This window comes from Equus caballus, chromosome 4 (genome assembly GCF_041296265.1).
Source record: "Equus caballus isolate H_3958 breed thoroughbred chromosome 4, TB-T2T, whole genome shotgun sequence".
NCBI classification, from domain to species: Eukaryota; Metazoa; Chordata; class Mammalia; order Perissodactyla; family Equidae; genus Equus; species Equus caballus.
In genome coordinates, this window is record NC_091687.1 from 15,494,907 (window position 1) to 15,519,077 (window position 24,171).

Below are 24,171 nucleotides of genomic sequence, written 5' to 3' on the forward strand. Positions count from 1 at the left end.
TTTTTGTTGTTAAGCAGTGTGAGTTCTTTGTATATTATGGAGATTAACCCTTTGTCAGATAAGTGGCTTGTAAATATTTTTTCCCAATTAGTGAGCTGTTTTTTTGTTTCAATCCTGTTTTCCCTTGCCTTGAAGAAGCTCTTTAGTCTGATGAAGTCCCATTTGTTTATTCTTTCTATTGTTTCCCTCAACTGAGGAGTTATAGTGTCCGAAAAGATTCTTTTGAAACTGATGTCAAAGAGTGTACTGCCTATATTCTCTTCCAAAATACTTATTGTCTCAGGCCTAATCTTTAGGTCTTTGATCCATTTTGAGTTTATTTTGGTGTGTGGTGAAAAAGAATGGTCAATTTTCAGTCTTTTGCATGTGGCTGTCCACTTTTCCCAGCACCATTTGTTGAAGAGACTTTCTTTTCTCCATTGTAGGCCCTCTGCTCCTTTGTCGAAGATTAGCTGTCCATAGATGTGTGGTTTTATCTCTGGGCTTTCAATTCTGTTCCATTGATCTGTGGACCTGTTTTTGTACCAGTACCATGCTGTTTTGATCACTGTAGCTTTGTAGTATGTTTTGAAATCGGGGATTGTGATTCCGCTGGCTTTGTTTTTCTTGCTCAGGATTGCTTTAGCAATTCGCGGTCTTTTGTTGCCCCATATGAATTTTAGGATTGTTTGTTCAATTTCTGTGAAGAATGTTCTTGGGATTCTGATTGGGATAGCATTGAATCTGTAGATTGCTTTAGGTAGTATGGACATTTTAACTATGTTTATTCTTCCAATCCATGTGCATGGAATGTCTTTCCATCTCTTTATGTCATCGTCAATTTCTTTCAAGAAAGTCTTGTAGTTTTCATTGTATAGATCCTTCACTTCCTTGGTTAAGTTTATCCCAAGGTATTTTATTCTTTTCGTTGCGATTGTGAATGGGATTGAGTTCTTGAGTTCTTTTTCTGTTAGTTCATTGTTAGTGTATAGAAATGCTACTGATTTATGCACGTTAATTTTATACCCTGCTACTTTGCTGTAGTTGTTGATTATTTCTAAGTTTTTCTATGGATTCTTTGGGGTTTTCTATATATAAGATCATGTCGTCTGCAAACAGCGAGAGTTTTACTTCTTCGTTACCTATTTGGATTCCTTTTATTTCTTTTTCCTGCCGAATTGCTCTGGCCAGCACCTCCAGTACTATGTTGAATAGGAGTGGTGAAAGTGGGCACCCTTGTCTTGTTCCTGTCCTCAGAGGGATGGCTTTCAGTTTTTGTCCATTGAGTATGATGTTGGCTGTGGGTCTGTCATTTATGGCCTTTATTATGTTGAGGTACTTTCCTTCTATACCCATTTTATTGAGGGTTTTTATCATAAATGGGTATTGGATCTTGTCGAATGCTTTCTCTGCATCTATTGAGATGATCATGTGGTTTTTGTTTTTCATTTTGTTGATGTAGTGTATCACGTTGATTGACTTGCGGATGTTGAACCATCCCTGTGTCCCTGGTATAAATCCCACTTGATCATGGTGTATAATCTTTTTGATGTATTGCTGTATTCAGTTTGCCAAAATTTTGTTGAGGATTTTTGCATCTATGTTCATCAGTGATATCGGCCTGTAGTTCTCTTTCTTTGTGTTGTCCTTGTCAGGTTTGGAGATCAGAGTGATGTTGGCTTCATAGAATGTGTTAGGGAGTTCTCCATCTTTCTCAATTTTCTGGAACAGCTTGAGAAGAATAGTATTAAGTCTTCTTTGAATGTTTGGTAGAATTCTCCAGAGAAGCCGTCTGGTCCTGGACTCTTATTTTTGGGGAGGTTTTTGATTACCGTTTCTATTTCCTTACTTGTGATTGGCCTATTCAGATTCTCCATTTCTTCCTGATTCAGTTTGGGGAGATTGTAGGAGTCTAGGAATTTGTCCATTTCTTCCAGGTTGTTCAATTTGTTGGCATATAGTTTTTCATAGTATTCTCTTATGATCTCTTGTATTTCATTGGTATCTGTTGTGATTTCTCCTCTCTCATTCCTAATTTTATTTATTTGCGATTTCTCTCTTCTTTTCTTGGTGAGTCTGGCTAAAGGTTTGTCAATTTTGTTAATTCTTTCGAAGAACCAACTCTTTGTTTCATTGATCCTTTCTATTGTTGTATTCAATTTGCTAGTATTTTGTTGAGGATTTTTGCATTGATGTTCATCAGTGATATTGGCTTGTAATTTTCTTTTTTTGTGTTGTCTGGTTTTGGTATCAGGGTAATGTTGGCTTCATAGAATGAGTTAGAAAGCCTCCCCTCCTTTTCAAATTTTTTTTTGAGGAAGATTAGCCCTACGCTAACTACTGCCAATCCTTCTCTTTTTGCTGAGTAAGACTGGCCCTGAGCTAACATCCATGCCCATCTTCCTCTACTTTTTATGGGGGACACCTACCGCAGCATGGCTTTTGCCAAGTGGTGCTATGTCCACACCCGGGATCTGAATTGGCAAACCCTGGGCCACTGAGACGTGTAACGTGTGCACTTAACCACTGCGCCACCGCGCCAGCCCCTGCTTTTCAAATTTTTGGAATAGTTTGAGAAGGATAGGTATTAAGTCTTCTTTGAATGTTTGGTGGAATTCACCAGGGAAGCCATCTGGTCCTGGACTTGTATTTTTTGTGAGGTTTTTGATTACTGTTTTGATCTCCTTACTGGTGATTGGTCTATTCATTTCTCTATTTCTTCTTGATTAAGTTTTGGAAGGTTGTATGATTCTAAGAATTTATCCATTTCTTCTAGATTATCCAATTTGTTGGTGTATAGCTTTTTCATAGTATTCTCTTATAATCTTTTGTATTTCTGAGGTGTTTGTTGTAATTTCTCCTCTTTCATTTCTTTTCTTTTTTTTTTTTTTAAAGATTGGCACCTGAGGTAACATCTGTTGCCAATATATATTTTTTCTTCTTCTCCCCAAAGCCCCCCAGTACATAGTTGTATATTCTAGTTGTAGGTCCTTCTGGCTCTGCTGTGTGGGACACCACCTCAGCATGGCTTGATGAGTGGTACTAGGTCTGTGTCCAGGATCTGAACCAGTGAAACCCTGGGCCACCAAGGCGGAGTGTGTGAACTTAACTACTCAGCCATGGGGCTGGCCCTTCCTCTTTCATTTCTGATTTTATTTATTTGAGCCTTCTCTCTTTTTTTCTTGGTGAGTCTAGCTAAAGGTTTGTCAAGTTTATCTTTTCAAAGAACCAGCTCTTAGTTTCATTGATTTTTTTCTATATTTTTTAGTCTATTTCATTTGTTTCTGCTCTAATTTTTATTATTTCCTTCCTTCTACTGATTTAGGGCTTTGTTTGATCTTCTTTTTCCAGTTCCTTCATGTGCACTCTTAGACTGCTTATTTGAGGTTTTTCTTGTTTGTTGAGGTAGGCCTGTATTGCTATAAATTTCCCTCTTCAAACTGCTTTTGCTGTACCCTATACATTTTGGCATGTTGTATTTTAATTTTCATTTGTCTCCAGATATTTTTTGATTTTTCCTTTAATTTCTTTATTGACCCAGTCGTTGTTCAGTAGCATTTTGTTTAATCTCTACATATTTGTAGCTTTTCTGATTTTCTTCCTGTAGTTGATTTCTAGTTTCATACTGTTGTGGTCAGAAAAGATTCATGGTATTCTTTCTTTTCTTTTCTTTTTTTTTTTTAAAGTTTGGCTAACTTTAACCTGAGCTAACATCTGTTACCAATCCTTTTTTTTTTTTTCCTTCTTCTTCTCCTGAAAGCCCCCCAATACAGAGTGGCATATTCTAGTTGTGAGTGCCTCTGGTTGTGCTATATGGGATGCCACCTCAGCATGGCCTGATGAGTGGTGCCATGTCCACACCTAGGATCTGAACCAGTGAAACCCCAGGCTTCCAAAGTGGAGCATCCAAACTTAACCCACTCAGCCATGAGGCCGGCCCCCTCTTGGTATTATTTCAGTCTTCTTAAATTTATTGAGACTTGTTTGTTGGCCTAATATGTGATCTATCCTGGAGAATGTTCCATGTGCATTTGAAAAGAATGTGTATTCTGCAGTTTTTGGATGGAATGTTCTGTATATATCTGCTAAGTCCATCTGGTCTAATGTGACATTTAAGGCCAATGTTCCCTTATTGATCTTCTGTTTGGATGATCTACCCATTGGTGTAAGTGGAGGGTTAAAGTCCCCTACTATTGTTGTGTTGCTGTCTATTTCTCCTTTTATGTCTGTCAATAATTGCTTTATATATTTAGGTTCTCCTATATTGGGTGCATAGATATTTACAAGTGTTATATCCTCTTGTTGGATTGTTCTCTTTATCATTATGTAGTGCCCTTCTTCGTCTCTTGTTACAGTTTTTGTTTTAAAGTCTATTTTGTCTAAGTATTGCTATCCCAACTTTCTTTTCTTTGCCATATGCATGGAATATCTTTTCCCATCTCTTCACTTTCAGTTTGTGAGTGTCTTTAGGCCTTAATTTTGTCTCCTGTATGCAGCACAAATATGGGTCTTGTTTTTTTTTTTTTTATCCAGTCAGCCACCCTATGCCTTTTGATTGGAGCATTTAGTCCATTGACATATAAAGCAGCTATTGATGAGAATGTTCTTATTGCCATTTTGTTACTTTTTTTCTGGGTGTTTTAGTAGTTCTTCTCTGTTCCTTCTTCTCTTGCTCTCTTTCCTTGTGGTTTGATGGTTTTCTTTAGTATTATGTTTGGATTCCTTTCTCTTCATTTTTTTTTGTATTTATTATAGGTTTCTGGTTTGTCATTACCATGAGGTTCATATAAAATAACTTATGTATATAGCAATCTGTATTGATTGTCTGTTTAGTTTGACCTCTTGCTAAAAGCTCTACTCTTTTACTCTCCTCCTTCAACATTTTATGTTGTTGATATTGTATCTAACCTCTTTTTTTGTGCATGTGTGTCCATTACCCTCTTATCATAGAAATAAATAATTTTAGTACTTTTGTCTTTTGACTTTAATATTAGTTTCATAGGTGGTTGATCTCCTACCTTTACTGTATATTTGCCTTTACCAGTGATTTTATTGCTTTTTTTTTGGTGATAATTTGCTTATTCCTATTTGTGGTCTTCTCTTTTCCACTTGAATAAGTCTCTTTTGCATTTCTTGTAAGGCTGGTGTTTTGGTGATAACGCCCTTAGTTTTTGCTTGTCTGGGAAACTCTTATTTCTCCTTTCATTCTGAATGATAATGTTGCCAGGTAGAGCATTATTGGCTGTAGGTGTTTTTCATTTCAGCAATTTAAATATATTGTGCCACTCCCTCTTAGCCTGTAAAGGTTTCTGCTGAGAGTCAGCTGATAACTTTATGGGGTTTCCTTTGTATGTAACTTATTGCCTTTCTCTTGTGGCTTTTAGGATCCTCTCTTTATCTTTACTTCTTGACATTTTAATTATAATGTTTCTTGGCGTGGGCCTCTTTGGGTTCATCTTGTTTGGGGCTCTCTGTGCTTCCTGTACTTGGATGTCTGTTTCCTTCCTTAGGTTAGGAAAGTTTTCAGCTATTATTTCTTCAAATAGATTCTCTGCCCCTTTGTCTCTCTCTTTTACTTCTGGGATACCTATAATACAGATGTAAGTGCACTTGATGTTGTCCCAAAGGTCCCTTAGACTGCCATTATTCCTTTAAATTCTTTTTTCTTTTATCTGTTCAGCTTGGGTGAGTCCCTCTAGTCTTTCATCCAGCTTGCTGCTGCATTCTTCTGTATCATCTACTCTGCTCTTGAGTCCCTCTAGTGAATTTTTCACTTCCAGTATTGTATTCTTCATTTCTGGTTGGTTCTTTTATATATTTTCCAGTTCTTTGTTGAAGTTCTCACTGAGTTCATCCATTCTTCTCCCAAGATCATTGAGCAGCCTTATGACTCTTAGTTTGTACTCTTTGTCAGGTAGATTGTTTATCTCTGTTTTGTTTAGTTCTTTTTCTGTGGTTTTGTCCTGTTCCCTTACTCGGAATGTATTCCTTTGTCTCCTCATTTTGCCCTTTTCTCTGTGCTTATATCTATGTATTAGGTAGGTCAGCTATGTCTCCTGATCTTGGAGAGGTGGCCTTATGTAAGAGATGCCTTATGAGGCCCAGCAGTGTGCTTCCCTCTTGATATCAGTTCCAAATATTCCAGAGGTACCTGTGTGGGCTACATGTGACCTTCTGTTGCTGCAGGGTTGTTCTTGCTGCAGGTGCCTGGGGAGGCTAGCCTGTCCCCCTGGCCAGCTGGTTGTAATATTCAGCTGTGTATGGCTGCTCTGGACCCTTCAGACATTTTATCAGGCATGGAAAGCCCCAGAACAGTTGGCTGCAAGGTCTAATAGCACATTCCTGTTGCACTTTTTCTGTTAAGTGAGTGAGCCCCCAGTGTGTCTGGTTGCTAGGCTCAGGGCCTTAGAATTGCTGTAGACCTCTGGCCTGTAAGGCTGTTGTCAGCTCTCTTAGGATTGCAGCTGAGTGGGGCCAGCCCCAGGCCTGGGAGCACCCAGTTGTTTCAGGCTTTGGAAGGGGGGCCAACCCCCTATGTGGGTGTTTGAAAAGCACAAATCTGCTGCAGCTGACAAGCCCCACCACCTAGCTGGGCCACACATCCTGTCAACACAGTCCTGCCCCATGCACAAGCACCAACCCCCTGAAGCAAACCCACTCACCCCACTGTAGAGGGCCCACACAATCCACCAATGCAAGCCTGCCCCTCGCCCATGCCCTGCCCTGCAGAGACACACGCACTGCCTGGGTGCAGAGGATCCAGGCACCCTGCTTATGGGGCCCACAAGTTAACTGAGGTCTTGCTTTCAGGTGAGGCCAGCCCCTAGGGCAGGCTGGTTGCCTTGGCTGAGCTGGATTAAATTGATACTCTCCTGGGTGGGGCAGACCCCTGGGCTAACAGGGCAGGGGAAGAACTGCAACAGCATCTGCCAGTGTCTGTGTCAGCACGCCTGTACTAGGTCACAATAATGGCTGCTGCCAATGTCTCAGTCCCTGGGGAGGTCTCACCTCTCACTGAGATGCACCCCGAGCCTATCAGGTGAGTCTCTTTTCACCAAAGGACTGTGCACCTTTCTTTCTGGTGATTTTAGGTTGCTTTCCCAAATGGGTGAATTTGTGCATGGGCCCTTTAAGACCAGGCTTTTCTCCCCCTTATGTCTAATAGCTTTTCTGGGGGTATTCCCTGTTGTAGTTAATAGCCAGCAAAGCCAGATATTATGACCCTTGTCTTGGTTGTGCTGAGTCCAAAAGTTTCTTATTGTGGTAACACTCCCCCACCCAGATCCCCTACTCCTCCAGGGAAGGCTTTCTACCTTAAGATTGTTCCTGGCTGGCTGTGAGGCACTGCAGCTCGAAGGTGGCTTTTTTCTCTCCAGAAAGGAATTTCTGCCTCTACCTCAGTCAGCACCATCCCTTGTTGTGGGGGTTCTTTTTATCCAGATTTCAGTTCTCTCTCAGGGGTAATTGTTCCAAGAGTAGTTGTAAATTTGTCATGTCCACGGGAAGAGGTGAGTTCAGAGTCAAACTATGCTGCCATCTTGACACCATCCCGATTCCATTTTAAATGATGTTTCTGTTTATTAGTTTTCACACACAATACTAAACCATGTCAAACTAAGAGTCCACTAAACTCATATCTGCTTTTTTTTTTTTTTTTTTAAGATTTGCACCTGGGCTAACAACTGTTGCCAATCTTTTTTTTTTTTTCTGCTTTATCTCCCCAAACCCCCCCGTACACAGTTGTATATCTTAGTTGCAGGTCCTTCTAGTTGTGGGATGTGGGACGCCGCCTCAATGTGGCCTGATGAGCGGTGCCATGTCCGCGCCCAGGATCTGAACCCTGGACCGCCACAGCAGAGCGCATGAACTTAACCACTCGGCCACAGAGCCAGCCCCCTCTGCTTGTTTTAATAAAAGTAGAAATATTAACTTGTAAAAACGGAAAAATCCTGGACAAGTGCTAAACTGGATGAGATGCTGAGACAACAGACAAAATGGGACTGGGCAGGCTAATGCTACCCATGGGAAGGATGGGGATGGATGGAGACAGGAACAAAACTTCTTGATTTCCTTTTTACCTAGTTTTGATTTTGAAACGTGAACATATTGTCTATTTTAAAAAGTTAGACTAAAGAAAGAAGAAAGCAACATGTAAAAGTGTAAAGAATGCTAACCTCTGTTTATTAAAAAAACACCCTACCTGGGCAAGGCTGGTGGTGTAATGAGTGATTAAGTCTGCACACTCCACTTCAGCAGCCTGAGGTTCGTGGGTTCGGATCCTGGGTGTGGATCTACACTCCAAGTCATGCTGTGGCAGTGTCCCATGTACAAAGCAGAGGAAGATTGGCAACAGATATTAGCTCAGGGCCAATCTTCCTCATCAAAAAACAAACGAAAAATCACCAAAAAAACCCAAACAGAACCCCCCCCACCTGCTTATAATTTCTTCTTAAACAATGTTCTGAGGCTCCTCAAATTTGACTTGTAGTCAGTGAAAAGACAAAAAAATAAGGAAATTCTTTTGTTATGCCAACTAAAACATTGCTCAGCTTAACCGTAAATGAAAAGGTTAGGATTACAGTATACTTATAATAGTTCAAAACAGACATTTGGCCAAAAATGAAAAACAAAGTAAATGTTATGGCCATAAGAATTCACCTTGCAGACTTTCACTAAGGAAGCAAAATGACCAAGGGCCCCAGCTGCTGTGCATTATTCACACTGTTGTCAATATGTCTTTTGAGTAGATTTCCAGAAGTGGGATTGCTGAATCAAAGGGTAACTTAGATAATTTTGCTAGATATTGCCAAATCCTTTCACAGGAGATGGTGCATTCCCATAGCAATATATAAAAGTGCCTGTTTATCCACAGAATTGCCAGTGGAGTTTGCTATCAGACTGTTTTCTTTGCTGATCTGGTAGGTAAGAAATAGAATCTCTGTAGTTTTAATTTGCATTTCTCTTATGAGATTAAACATATTTTCATGTAATTATGGATCATTCGTATTACTTTTTTCTATTAATTGTCTGTACCTATTTCTTATACATTTGCAATTTGCTTCTACCTTTATGTATCCAGCATCTCCAGGATCCAAATAAAGTATCCAGAAACTGCCATGGTAGAATATTCATATTATTTTGTTTTGTTTTGTTTTGTGGAAGATTAGCCTGAGCTAACATCTGCAGCCAATCCTCCTCTTTTTGCTGAGGAAGACTGGCCCTGAACTAATATCCGTGCCCAGCTTCCTCTACTGTATATGTAGGACGCCTGCCACAGCGTGGCATACGTCCGCACCTGGGATCCAAACCGGTGAACCTCAGGCTGCCGAAGCAAAGTGTACAAACTTAACCACTGTGCCACCGGGCCGGCCACAGAATATTCATATTCTTAACTGTTGCTGCTCTTCAGCCATGAGTCAATCTAGAATGCCACAAAGTGGTTCTAGCACAGGGCACTGAATCATTGCCAGTTATGGAGAGTAGTTCAGCTCTTCTTCTGGGAGCCTGGATCAGTCTGAAGAGTTGTAATTGGAATATCCCCTTTGTCAGTAATCTATTAGTATTTATGGAAATTTAACAACGGAAATTTAGCACCTTCTCCTGAGCAGAGATTAAATGTGCCTCCTTGTTTCAAAGTAACTGCAGTGAAAACATTCCACTTCCTAGTTCCTGAATCCTGGGAAGACCAGGTCTGTGGGCTTGATGGGTGTTTGGAAAGGCCCGCTGTTAGGCTTAATAACCCAAAGAAAGACCGCTGCCTCCAGCCCTGCTCTAGAAGAAACCCCCGTAATGATATCAGTCCTGGTCCTTAGAGGGTAGGTGAGAACAACTCTTAGGGAAAATAGAAGAGCTGGCTCCCTCAAACTGTGGCCTTTGAAGGCTAAATGGTAGGTACAGAGTAGAAACAGCAACGAAAACCCCAAAAACTTCTCACAAACTTGTTTCTATCCTAAGTCTTGTCCACAAAAGAGGAAACCCTGATATGACAAAGGTTTGGGAGAGTTAGCAGTTGTATCCAAAAGAAAGCTTGCGGTCTCCCCAGAAAAGGTGTGGTGTCAGATGAGGAGCAGACAAATAAGATCCCATTGCCCTGAAGAGTCACTCACCTGAGTGACGTCACCAGCTGCTGGACTAGAACATTCCATATTGCTGACAACAGCAGCTCTCCTTCCCTCAGAAGACTGTTTTCTGCCATTCTTCCTGAGACCCTAACATGCTTTCTCTTTTTATATTATTTATACTAGAGGGTAGGGACCCCCCTTTATGTTCTGAACTATGTGTTGCAGGGGACACAATACATATTCATAAAGGCTCTTTCTGAATTCTAAGCCAAAGCTTCAAGATGAGAAGCAGCTAGATGTAGGTATGATCAGGAATTATTTTAAACAGAGAGAAAAACTCAGCGTAGGTCATATAACAAATAAAAAAACCCCAAAATTTTCTTATTCCTAAATTGAAAAATAGTCTCATAACACAAAAGATAAGGGTAACTGGATCCTTGTACCTAATTGAATGACTTCTAAGCAGAGAATCACTTCATCTAGTGACATTAATTTTAAATGCAAGTTGTTTACCTGAAAGGGAAATACACACAGAGTGGAAGAGATCTATGAAACGCAATCAGCAAATGCTCCATTTGTCCATTTATGCTTTATTTCCTCATGAAATAAAGACATTTTCCTCTAAGTTCTGGAAGCCCAAGAGTTTTTGTTTTACTACTAGAGGATGTATATTTGCCTGTGCCTTATTGAATAGAACCTCAAATAATGAATAATTAAATTACTTTTCAACCAAATTTCTGCATGAGTTGTTGGCTTTGTGGCGCAGTTAATAATAAGATATGTACATTAGAAAATACCACGGAAATAGCCATTAATGTACCTAAAATGAAATCCTTATCAGTTAACCTATTGAGGTAATATAACATTTTGTCAATATTTATCAATATATACAAAAATATGATGGCCACTTAACACTGTTGAGATTTTTAAAATTATCAAAAGTTTTCAGAGGGATGCATGCTGAATTGTTTAACAGTAGTTACCTTTAAGGAGTGGGTTTGGAGAAGGAGAGCACATTCAGTTTGTTTCTTTACAGTGATTCTCTACTGTTCACACCAAGTTTGGAGATTATAACTACCAAAACGATGCCCGCCAATCATGAGGAGTACTGAATAAATGAGGCAAAGGATAGGACAATTTTGAGGGTGGCACAGTCTAGGAGTCCCTAGAGGGCTTCCTAGTCGAGTCCTGAAAGTGAGAAGATGGGAAGCCTGTGTGATAGTTGTGTCTGGGTCAGCCCTGTACCCATAGGCTCAGCCCATCCCCCCAGCCTCTGTTCTGTAAACTCCCCCTGGGAATCCTGACCAATAGTTGAATAAATGGACCACTGCTGATTCTTTTTTATTAACTTGGCTGTTTCTTGTTTTGACACCTAGGACGGGGAAAATATAACCTAGCATATAAGGGGCTATTTCAGGTCCACATTGCTCTGTATCACTGACTTTGTACAGAGTACCTTTCTGGTTCCAGTCCCCTCCTGCAATGTGACTTTGGAAGTTTTTGTGTTCTGGGAGGGAAAACATGATTGTAACATACAGCGGGTGCCATTGGTACTTATAATTGAGTTGGGTATCCTAAGCTGTTCACCCTGATAGAACACTATAGCATTTTATTTCTTGGTCAATGATACAAATGAACCAAATCGGCATGTTTTTCTTTTTTCTTTTTTTTAAGTTTGGGGAATTATTTTGATTTTGTTCTCAGATACCATATCCTGAAAACATGGATGGGTGTGACCCACAGTTTCTACGTATGACAACCTTTCTGCAGAAACCATACAAGGTTTTGCAGAGCTTTGTGGAGTATCTCTGGATCCATCATGTGTCATCTCAGGCTCCTGGCATGGGAGTGTTGTCCTTTCTGCGGCAGCGTGTTATAGCAGATAAGAGAACAGGGTGAGATGTGTGTTCGCTCTTGCCACTAATGAGTTTGCAGACCTTAATTGGGCCCACTGAGAGGCCTACTTAAATACCTTGTAAGTGGAAGAGAAGTTACACCTTGCATGGGGAATATTTTCTTTTATAGTTTTAATGGTGCTGTCTCCTATAAGGAGTAAAGGCCTGGGTCAGGAATGATGTTGCAAACCAAATTCTTTATTGCTTGGATTGAGGTCTGGTTATTACCTAGGGAGACTGGTTTACTCAGATCCTGTTAGGAATCACTGTCACCCCACTTGAGGGAAGCATGGGCAAGGAGAAGGAGTACCTACTGGACCTGTCAAAGTCCAGGGCTACTGCTCACTAGCTGTGAGAGCGTGGGGCACATGCCCAGGCAATGGGGCCTCACCCCTCCCAGATTCTAACTGTTTGATGAGTGATGCCAGAGGAAAAATGGAAAGAACACAGACCAGGGCTCAGAGCCAATTCTCCCACTCCTTCCTCCCTCTGTCCACCTACGCTGGGCCCACTTCCTCCCTGGGGTCTGGGGAAGTGGCTTCTCAGGATTTGAGACTGCATAGAGGCATTTTACTGAGGAGGGAGATGCATCTAGCAAATTTGAGCTGTACCCATCCTAGCCTCCTGGAGACCTGGGGTCACATAAACCAGAACTTTTGAGCCCTAAATATACCTTAGTCCAATGTACCTTAGTTCCTCCTAGTTCTTCCTAAAAGCTTTCTGCTGTTCTTTCTCCCAACCATTTGACCATGGACCGTATCTTCTACACCTACTGTAATACCTTGCATATGGTAGCTACGAAATAATGAATGGATGAAGTTACAAATGATGTGACCTCACAATGGTTATTAAATAGATTTCAGTACTGACCACCAGGTGGCTCTCATTTCCCTAAGTCCTAATGGCTTCTCCGGGAAACTAGACACTGTTGTAGAACCTTAAGGACTTTTACGTGTTAAAGATACTTGCCTGGAGTCACACTATTAGTTTATGACAGAGCCAGGGATAGAACCTAGCTCATAACATCCAAAATACCCAAACTATGAAGTAATAGCCTTATTCCTTGAGGCGCTGGCTCCAACAGAGCTCTTTAGGCTACAACCTTTAGTCATCAAACTTGTGCAGCGACAACTTCACATCAAGCTAAAAATTCAGCAGGGCTATGGCTGAACCAAAGCATCAGTGTAAATGCTTCTTGAAACCTCTGTCAGTTGGCGATAACTGAACTAATTTTTCCTGAACTTTTGTGATTTCTGCAGTGAGTCTCAAAGTGTGGTCCCCACCAGCAGCATCAGCATCCCCTGGGAATTTGTTAGAAATCCAGCTTCTCACGTTCCACCCAGACCTGCTGAATCAGAAGCTTGGGGGGTACGGTGGGGCTCAGTCATCAGCCCTAGTGACTCCAATGCACACTAAATAGGGTTCTTTAAGCTAGAAAAACTCCCAGGTCTCCCCAGTGAGGGCACTACTGACACAGTGCTCGACGATTCCATTTGCAAACTTTTCTCAATGTAAATTATTCCGAGGTTTAAGTGGTGGTGTGGGTAATGTAGGCACAACAGCCACAAGGTGGAAGCCATTTTCTCAAGGATGCTCTACAATCTCGAGTTTCTTTTGTTTTCCTTTAGCAGATTCCTAGCCCTTCCTCTTCTTTATACCCCAAGATCCCACAGACCACTGGTTCTCGTTCCTGCCTAGAATCACTTGGGGGAGCTTAAAAGTGTAGAGCCCAACACAAAACACCCTATGTCTACGTCCCAAAGATTCTGACCCAGTTGGTCTGGGGTGGTGCCTGGGCATCAGTATTTGAGGCTCTCCAAGTGGTTCTGTAGTCAGCATTGAGAACCACCGCGACTGTAGAAGTGGACAGTCACAGGAAACTTAACTGTGTGTGCAAGGGGGGTGGTGGTAGAGGGAGTAATTATTTTACAGCAAGATCCTCTAATATAAAGAAACCATGAGGAGAACTAAAGGATTAAGCTATCTTAATCTTCTCCAACCCCATCTCTCATCTTCACCTAATTTACACACCACTCTAGTTCAGTGGTTCTTAAAGGGTGATCCAGAACCCCCGAGGTCCCCAAGACTTTCAGGGAGTGCAGAAGTCAAAACACTTTCCTAACATTATTTGTCTTGTTCACTTTCATTCTCTCATAAGTTTATTGTTTTCCAAAGGCTGTAACGACATGATGTCATTGCTCTGATAGTGGATCGAATGTGTGCTTATTTTTGCCTTAAAAATGGTTCAATTTCTAATGATAGGTATCCAGTCATATAGCCCTGAAAGATTAAAGCTCCTTGGGGGGTCTTCAGTAAATTTTAAGAGTGTAAATGGGTTCCTGAGATAAAATTGTCTGAGAACCATGGCTGGGATCTATGGATATAACCAATTTTTCCTTTAACATTGGGCTAAGAGATGACTTGGACTAATCTACTTCCTGAGCAGTCAGTTATGATGACAAACGACGAAGGAACAGTTTCTTTACATCCATTGAAAATGAGAGGGCCCGAGAGCCAGTAGAAAATGATGAAATTAGGGGAAGCAACAAGTACAAAGATAGGAACCAAAGCATGAAACTAATTTGCAACTCTGATTTTCTCCAGATTGCTTACTAACTAGAAAAGGTTATGGGAATCCTGAAGCTCTTGAACTAACAGGCTCTACTTCAGATAAAATGTGCAATGGCTTTTAAGTCATTCCGAGTAGGAACTCACCCAATTCCAGACCCACTTATGAACCCCAGCAGATGGTGTGTGGTATTTCCCTCCCCGGCACCATGTAATTCCCTAAATTAGACACCATCACAAGACTGTCATTCACTTTTCCGCATACTTTATTTGTTACAAACATACAATTTTTTAAATATAGACTGTAAAACTCCATTTGCAAAAGTCTGCTATTGTAAGGAGTACACACCAGCAGTAAGGATTCTTAAACGTTTTTCTCTATGAGTTTTTCTGTCAGTTTTGCTAGTTAGTGGTAAATATGGGACCTGCCATTTTACAGACCTGTCTGAAGCTTCTGGCTGTATTCACATTGCTCTTTCGAAGCAGCCCTGCTAGTCTTGAAATTGACTGGAATCTGAGCTTCAACCTCCAGGCAGTGAGATCAACAGCCCGTGTAGACTCTGCTTTTGAACGGTTTCCAGGAAGTGTGACTTCTGAATGGGTACTGCACTTCACGGATTTGTGTGAATTGCCCATGCAGCTGTGTTTGTTAAAGTGCATTCTTCTTTTAAAAAATAAGAGGAATAATCTTTACTCTTTAGCCAAGGTACTTAAAAAAATGAACTTTTTGGTCTCTCAGCAGATATTCCCAAATTGATTCTATCACTACAAATTTTAGTGTTCTATTTACAAATATTTATATGGTTACAGGTGGAGGGAGCCTTATAAAGTTAAAGGTGCGGCTTCTCTTGAAGCAGAAATCAGTTCTACAAATTCATACACAGGAATACACACTTGGTTTACAATGCACAAGCATGTGGGTATTTACAGAGACTGAAGACATCCTCCCCAAACCCCTTTTAAAGTAACTTGCAACCTAAACTCTAGTTGTACATCTAGATCAGGAAGCTCTGTCTCCTGCTATCAAGATTTGGTTTTAATTAATTCAAATTAATTCTGTAGATTCTCTACTTCCAGGACATCAGTCCCAACTCTGGAGTGAAGAATCTAGTGTAAGGAAGCCCCTGGTAGATATGACTGGCAGTGAAGGTTCCCATAGAATGCAAAGTGTTATCTGGAAATGGATCAGAAGACGGATGGACTTTTAAAAACGATCTTGGAAAAAGACCTGCATGAAGGTGCAAAAGGAAGAATAAATCCCTAATAATTGTTCTAGAACTTTAGGAAAAAAGAAGTCAGAATACACTGATAATCTTAATTATTCAAATATTGATAATCATTGGAAAAAACTCAAATATAGTTGCCTGCTACCATAACATGCAAAACTAGACTCTTTCTAAGTATGCTATATACTGATTTAAAATCAGTTTCTCAACTTTTGCCCAATCTATTAACTTCTAGGAATCCAGAGACGTTTGTACACAGAAGTGATGTGTAGGCTGAGAGAACAGGGCTTATGCTTCATATCTGAAGAGTTTAAAATGCAACTCCCAAATTCCTACAACACAAATGTGCTTAGTAATACAATCCTGTTTTTCAATTTCTTGGGACTCTACCTGCACTTATATGTCCCTGAAAAAGGAATTTAAAAAGGGAAGAAATATACTACTTGCCATTCTATTTCCAAATATCGAGATTTTTTGAACCAGCCTGATCTTGCAACACAGGGTAAGTCTGGGGACGAAAGTTTGCCTTTAAGAAATAAGAGGTGGTCTAAATCAATTTTTTTTAAAGAGTTAGCCAATGAAGTTATTGAAGGTAGGAAAATAAAAACAAACTCATGTCTCCTGCAATATTCAGGTGGACAATGAACTTGACTAGGTCTACTGCTTTCTCTCTTAAATTCTGGGCCCACATTTCATCATATCAAAGATATAATCAGCCCTCTCTTGTCCATGTCAATTGATACTTTACATATACCACAAAGAAAATGAAATTTGCTCCTAGACTCAAAATCTCGTTAAGAGCAGTCATACACTTATCAAAACATTTGTTAGAATCACCTATGAAAAAAAAACACTTTAGCTTCGAATAAAGGTCTGCCCTCCCTTTATTAGGAGTCCTACTGAGCAGTGAAACTAACACTATGACATTTGCTGTTGTTTTAACATGGCTTACCTATCCAAACTGGAATGTCTAATACAAGAGGCATGAGTTAGATTTTCAAATGAAAAGTAAAAGATTGTGAATAAAGGTGATTACACTGACAGCATATTTCCTATTTCATTAGGAAATATAAAATACATTCACAAAGGTCTTACTTAGATCAGGGGCACCACTATCAATTGGAAATTGCTAGAGTAATAAGTCTTCATGATGCAATTGTATTTTTTCATTTTCCCAAATTCAATTTTGGTAGACAAGTGGACCATATTTGTTGAACTAAGAGTCTGTTAAATCTATCAGTAAGGAAACTACGTTTTAGGACTGAGAGCTGGGAACAGTGAGTTTAAATAAAAAGCAAAGTTAGACATATTAAGAGAACTCACCACTCAAGAGTCTGCTACTCTTGAAACTTCTGGGGGCTAACATTTGAAAATTAATGACTTTGCTTTCTAGATTAAAAACAGGGGAAATGAATTTATAAAGTGCCATTTCCACCTTATGTCTGGAATTTCAAACAGGGCATTGACATGCACTTTTTTCTTTTTTGTCTATATTTTTCTTAAGGTAAACGTGGTTCTTTTTTTCTTTTTTCTTTTCTACAAACCAACTCCCCCCCTCCCCAACCCTCCCTACACACCCATTATCCAGTTTATTCAATGGGAATAGTTAACTTTAGGAAGACAGCTAATTGACATACAGTACTCTAAAACCAACCTGAAAACTGATAATCTCATTCATTTATGATCACTTCAGTGCTACTGTTGACAGAAAAAAAAAAAGTTACCTTAAGGCTCAAGGGAAAGTAACTTATTAAATTGTGAATGCAGCATTGTTTACTCTCCCGTCCACTGGAAGCTAGCAAAATGCATTCTGGATCAATAATACAAACTTTCTAACATTAGCAAAGATTTCTACTCTTCTTACACAGAGTTAGAACAATATTCATAAGCAGATTATCTACGGGAGCCTGAGAAATCATGATCCACATCACATAAAGATTCCATGTATTTCATGATAAAAAAGTGCTTTATCTTTGAGAGACAGTCAGGGTTAAAATGGAAATATACAATGTAAAATTACTCGACACTTTCTCAAGCGACGTACAAAGTGGAAAAGGAGCAAAAAAATGGAGGCTCTGCTCTCTGAACAGGCCTTATGCGTGTGACTTTCAGGGTGTACTAAATGAAAATTGTTTTAAGAGTTAACGTTGGGATTTTACATCACTATATATATTCTAAAACCTGAGATTGGACATCAAAGCAGTCAACTTTGTTACTTATCAGAGCAATTCTGATACTTCCTAAAAATAGAAGACAACTCAATTGAATTAATAACCCCAGGGTCAAAAACATTACCTTCCCCAATCAAAAAGGAGACCGGTCACAAATGCATTAGATACTAAGAGTGCTACAGAACGACTCTCAGCAAACGAGTCATTTTTACACAAGCAAAAAGTCATTTCTCTCCTTCCCCTTCGCACTGATCAAGGCCACACTATTTTCAAATGAATATCTACTGAGAGATCAGTTGTGCATTGGACAAAGTACCATAAGTGGGTTAAAAATGAAAACAAAATTTACAGTGAAGAATACTTATGTGCATGGCTTACACACTCAAGCTACTCCTTAATTTCATCCACCTCAAGAGCAAGGTAGACGCAAATGAACAGTCACCTTTTAATACCTTGTGTAGATAACATTCTACCCCTCTTTAAAGGTCACATTTAACAAAGCATCCTCAGCAACTCTAGTGCCTGAAGTGTGCAGCCATTTACAGACCACTCAATATGAGGGCATTATTATAACCAGCCTCTTTAGCCCACAACCCTGCATTTTCAGATAAGACAGGATAATTGTTTTGTTTTGAGAAAAACTGAAGCTTGACTTAGAAGACCTGCAATTTATTGCAAAGTGTTCGAGAGGTAACAAAGGAAGCAGGAGGTGAACGGCTGCCTGCACCTAAAGCCTCTCAATCATTTTGCAGTAAATAATTATGGAAAGTGACTTGACAAGTAGCCATGTGTGTATCACAGCTACAGTCATTTATACCACCTACATACCTCCCATAGTAACATAGGGTGTCTGGGTTTTTGGTTTGGTTCTCACTTTGATTTTTGGTGCCATACAGACTTACATTTTGTTCTGTGCAGCATATGCACTGAGAAGTTTCTCTGCTGCCTAGAACTGCTGTTCTACTTGAATGACAGGAAGGGACAATAGAAACCAGAAGGGAATAGTAGGATCTCATCAGAGTTTTGCTTTTTTGATCCTGTTTCTAAAATTTGACTTCTCACATCTGTACTGCAGTAGTTTGAGAAACAAACATTCTACCAATTATCTCTAAAGTGATTTTAGTTACCTACTTCTCAGGAATATGACTATTTTGAACATGTGATTAGCTGGGATGTTTGCCAAAGTTAAAAAACAAGCCCTAAATCACTGTTCATAGTAGTGGTTGAAAAACAAAACAAAAGACATTGGTTGTTTCCCATAGTCTGCACAATGCCATTTTCTGACTGGATTTATCAGAAAACATTTGCTTTAATAAGCAATATTTATAAACGAGCTCTGAAAGATGGCCCATTAATATTGCCTTGTTTAACAAACCACACATCAGAAGTGTAGTCTCGGCGCTTTGCAGATTTCTATTGTCCCAAGTGACTGGAATGAGGATCAGTGAAATGCTACAATTAATCCACATCCTTCTGTAATCTTCCTGCAGTGGGAAGAGAGGCCATGAACCAGCCCCTGCAGGAGAACAAACCTTTGAGATTGGTTAAGACTTAAAAACCCACCACTATGACATTTACCACTTAATCTTTACATAGGCAGGTCAAAATTTTAATATAAATTACTTTTTTCAACACATAGCTTATGCATTCTTTGCTCCTTTTTTTGGAGGATTCTCAAATTGATATCTAAAGATTTACATATGATATATTACTGTTATATGGTCTAATGACTAAGAAAATTTCTCTGGTAACCAAAGCTGATGCCATATATGGTAGTGTTCTTGGCATATACTCTATATGCCTCAGACCACTTCCACATTCTTTCTATTCAGCTAATTATAGCTTAGTAGCCACCGGTGAAGGATTGTGAAGACCCTGTCATTTCTACAGGATAGAAAGGCAGGGCTAGTTACTGCAATTCAGCCAAATGAAAAGAAAACAGAATAAACCAACCCCTTAAAAAGGAGAGGTACTGCACCTTTGCAAAATTGAACTGGCTCACTGCAGCTGAGCAACAGAATCACCACTGAAACAAGAAAACAAGTTGGTCTATACAGGAATTGTACATGGTTTGAAAATGAAAAAGTTACAGCAATCAACTAATAGCTGCAACCTTAATTTTCATTGCTGCCTCAGAGTTTGAAACTTAAAACAGTTTTTGCAAACCTAATGCTAGCTTCTCAGCTCCTTTACTAAAACTACTTAGGGATTTGTTCTCCGCAGCAAAGAAAGAAACACTCAAAACACATAGGTAAATACAGCAGGACATTATTGAAAACAGCTGCCTTGTAGTACAAAATACAGTACAAGTATACGGATGTCATTAAAACATCAAAAATACTATTGCTCCCATACAATTTAGGAAACATTCTTTGCAACGGAGAAAAATTTAAAAAAAAAGAAAAGCTCTAAAAAAAATCTGTTTAAAAAGTCTACTGTGGATGATGAGAGTAGAGAAATAGTCTGAAAAGGGCACCAATGTCTGTGGCTCTTCCACTTTTGTTAAAAATCTAAGATCAACAATATTCTGAATCATAGTTTAATTTTTAAAAAAGCCTAATTTTATTTACACAATTATTTCCCTCTCTCAGCCACAATGCATGAAAACGACCTTTTTGTATATTACTTATTCCCAATAAATACAAAAAGATTGTAGAGGTTGAATAATACCAAAATAAGATAAAAAGGGTATGCAATAAATTAAAAGGCAGCTCAAATAAAGGGCAGGCATGCAGTTAAAAAACAAAATACTAAGATTGTGGAGGTGGGGTTACTTGCCTCCCGGTTGAGAAGGTGTCGCACAAAGAATACCTGAAAACTTTGGAAAGAACATTAGCTCCCATTCAATTTGAAGTTACCTAGATCTACGACATCTCTAGGAATACCTTTTGATGGGTTGGGATTAACTTGATTAGTAAAAATCATTTTTATGGAAAATCCATTTAAAATATAGAAGAGGCGATCCTTGAAAACCCCAACTTTTATTCTTGAAAGACAGCTGGATAAACTAGCAAAAGCCAGTTTGTTGAAATTTCAAGATGGTATAAAAATGCTTCCAGGATATAGTCAGCATATTCATGTTCACTTCAGCTCCATTCAGATGGATTTCAGCTTCCAAAGGGCATGCTGCTTGAATCACTCATCCATCATTTGCCAACTTTGATTGTGAGGTACTGAAACAATGGATCAAGTTCTTAAAAATTTATTTTAAAAGAATAAACGATGCTGGAATTCTGGACCTGAGGATCTTTAGTATTTGAACAAATCCACAGATTAAACTGAAGGTAGATGAAGACTTCAGTTTTGGTTATTTCCAACTTCTCTGTGAGGACGTATATTCCATTAAAGCTCAGGCTTGTAGCCACAACTGTACCTTTTGTAGATATCTTCAAGTTTTACGGTTTAAAATCCAGCCATCCAGTGGCTGAAACGGCCAAATTAGCCATAATTCACTGGCTCACCCGGTGGAGCCACAGGGATCTGGCTCTCATTCACACCTAAGCCATTTCTTGGTAATGACCTCCATATTTGGAGATCAGGGGAAGAACTTTAGTGAGCAGCAACCAATCCACTCAAACAGTTTTCCTTGTGCTTTGTGCCTGATTTCTTTTTGTGCCTACCTCAGCAACCCCCAATGTAAAACTGCTCTTTTATCTTTGAAAAATTTTTGCCAACTTTTACAATATTTTAGTAACAGATTCTAGTTGAAGGATTGACATCTGAACCCATTTGCATCCCAGAAAACAATTCTGCAAAGAAAAGACACAGACCTTGATCCAGGTTCCATGCAAAACCATTTTAAACAAAATGGATCCAATTTGTTTCTGTATTCCCCGGTGGCTTCTTGAATTCTTATTTTGCTCTGTCCATGATTATTTAGAGTTGCATTCCTTTTCATGAAACTTATACCCTCAACTGGGTAACTGCAAAGGCCTCTCTCTTCTCAAGATTCCTATGAAGACCTAGATCCAAAATGCTGATTTCAATGGAGGTGGAGGGACAGACACTTTAACAGCAAGGTCTGGAGAGACCTTTAGTCCAGGTTACCCAGATAGAATGCAAATTCAGCTGTTACCAACAGGTTCGGGTAACTCGAGTGTTCCTTGGCCCACGATGTGCGAGGATCTATCCCTTCCAGGGTTAACCTAAAGAGTTTAGGAACCTCAGTTGGGAAAACAACAGAAGCTGAGACTATTTCGCTCAGTTGAGGAGAAGCTGTTGTCCTTTCTTTGCGGGTTGCTGTCAGTTCTTGGAAATTTACTGCTGTTCTCTAATTGTCCGTGACTGTTCTCTTATGGTTATTTCTCCTAATTAACTATTTTATTTTAAACGTTGTTTTCTCCCTCTGGGCCTCCCTTGCTCCCACTCCACTAGCTCACTGGGGACGAGCAGGAAGGGGAGCTCTCTAGCCAAGGGGACGCTGGTGGGGTGGGGAGGCCCATAGGGGATGCTGCGCGTTTCAATCCTCATCCACCTCCTCTCCCTCGGACTCGTCTCCGCCGCGTCGCTCATAAAGTTTATCCCTCTGCCGCTCCTGGATCTCTTTCATCTCATCCGCATACCGACAAAAAGCGCCCCCGAACTTGCCCCAGGCCTTAAAGGGGACGGTGATGGCGTTGCGGTAGGACGGCTTCACCTCGCTCACACGCAGGAACACCCCATACTTGTTGCACCCCACGTCGAAGAAAAAGCGCTTCGAGTCCACCGTGATGGAGGTGCCTTCTGGGAGCTCCCCGTACAGGCCGCCCCCGGGGCCCCCGCCACCGCCCGGGCCCCCCGCCAGCTCGTCATCCTCGCCACCGTAGTCGTCGATGAGCTTGGCCAGGGCATCGCGGAACTCGATGAGGCCCTGGGCGGGCAGGGCGATGGTCTGTCCGCTCTGCAGGCCGCCGGGCCCGGGGCCGCCGCCGCGGTTGACTGTCTGGCGGATGCGCAGGAAGCGGCCGCGCTGGTTCTCCTTAAGGTCCAGGTAGTACTTGCGGTTCTCGCGCACCAGGAACTCGCTCTTGAGTGCGCGCCGCGGCCCGCCGCCCTCCTCAGCACCTGCCGCCGCCGCCACCTGCTCGGGGCTGCTGGGGCCCAGCTGCGCGTAGTGCTCGATGAAGTCGCCCAGGTAGTCGCGGAACTCGGCGGCCACCGCCATGGACAGCGTGAGGCGGCTCTTGGAGCCGCCCGCGCCCACCTCGGCGATCTTGAGGAAGCGGCCCTTGGCGTTCTGCTTCACGTCCAGGTAGAAGCGCTTGTTCTGGATGTCCAGCCGCTTCGAGGCCAGCTCCTGCGTCTCCTGCTCGCCGCCGCTGCCGCGGGACGCGGGCTGGAAGCCGCCGGGCCCGCCGCCGCCGCGCTCGCTGCCGCTGTCGCCGTCCGCCATCTTCTCGGCCGCCGCGCCCTGGCCGCTGCCGCTGCGCCCTGGCCGCCGCCCGCCGCCTGGAGCGCTGGCGCCCCCGCCCTCCGCCCTGCGGCTCGCTCTCCGGGGCCCCCCAGCCTCGCCCGCCGGCCCGCTCACGCGCTCCCGCCGCTCATCGCCAGCCTCTGCCGCCGCCCCCCATCGCCTCCGCGCCCCGCCCCACCACTTCCGCCCGGCCCGCGCCCGCTTCCGGCGCGCTCCCTCATGACGCCATCCTACCCCGCCCATCACGTCCTCGCGGCCGGAAGCGCCGAGCGGTGTGGCGGCCGGGCGCGGAGCAATGACGACACGGGCCCAGGGCGGGCTGTAGGCGGTTCGCTGTGGTGGCGGTGGCTTGGGGACCTCGGTGGTGTGGGACGCAGGGGAACCGAGGGAGAACGAAAAGAGTCTCGTCTTGCTTGTGGTGTTGGTTTCACAGAAGTGCCACAATTCACTGAAACGTACGCTTTAAATAGATGCAATTTACTGTAGAGAAATTATACCTCAATATAGTTGTTATTAAAGAGAGAGGAATTAAAGGAGGGAGGATGTTGGGGTCATCTGCACTCAAAACAAAACAAAACTAGCCTTATAGGATTGTTGGGTAATAATCCATGAAAAATGTTTAGTATAATACTCGTTACAGTGAGTGCTCAATAAATGTGGACTCAGCTTTAGCTGGTAGAATACCTTACGTAATGCCGGGAGCACACAGCATAACAGCGTCATCATCATCATCACTACAACGATATAAGAAAAATGTGATGAAGGCCTGCACCACGCAGTCCTGATGGGGACGCAGAGCTTAGGCAAGGAGATAACTTTTATGGAACACCTCCTATGTACAGGCACTGACGACCATTTTACATGTTAGCTCGGAAGGAT

General features: G+C 41.5%; 1 protein-coding gene and 1 long non-coding RNA gene across 2 annotated transcripts in view; one reads left to right on the forward strand and one right to left on the reverse strand.

Annotated features, from left to right (window-relative positions):
* LOC138923712 (uncharacterized) overlaps positions 1-24,171 on the forward strand; it is a 40,705-nt gene that overhangs the window by 9,671 nt on the left and 6,863 nt on the right. The gene's annotated exons all lie outside the window — the stretch shown is intronic.
* On the reverse strand, positions 14,752-23,476 carry PURB (purine rich element binding protein B). The gene has a single exon (XM_023639022.2). It carries the CDS (start codon positions 23,269-23,271, stop codon positions 22,360-22,362), a length of 912 nt encoding a protein of 303 aa, XP_023494790.1. The 5' UTR covers positions 23,272-23,476; the 3' UTR covers positions 14,752-22,359.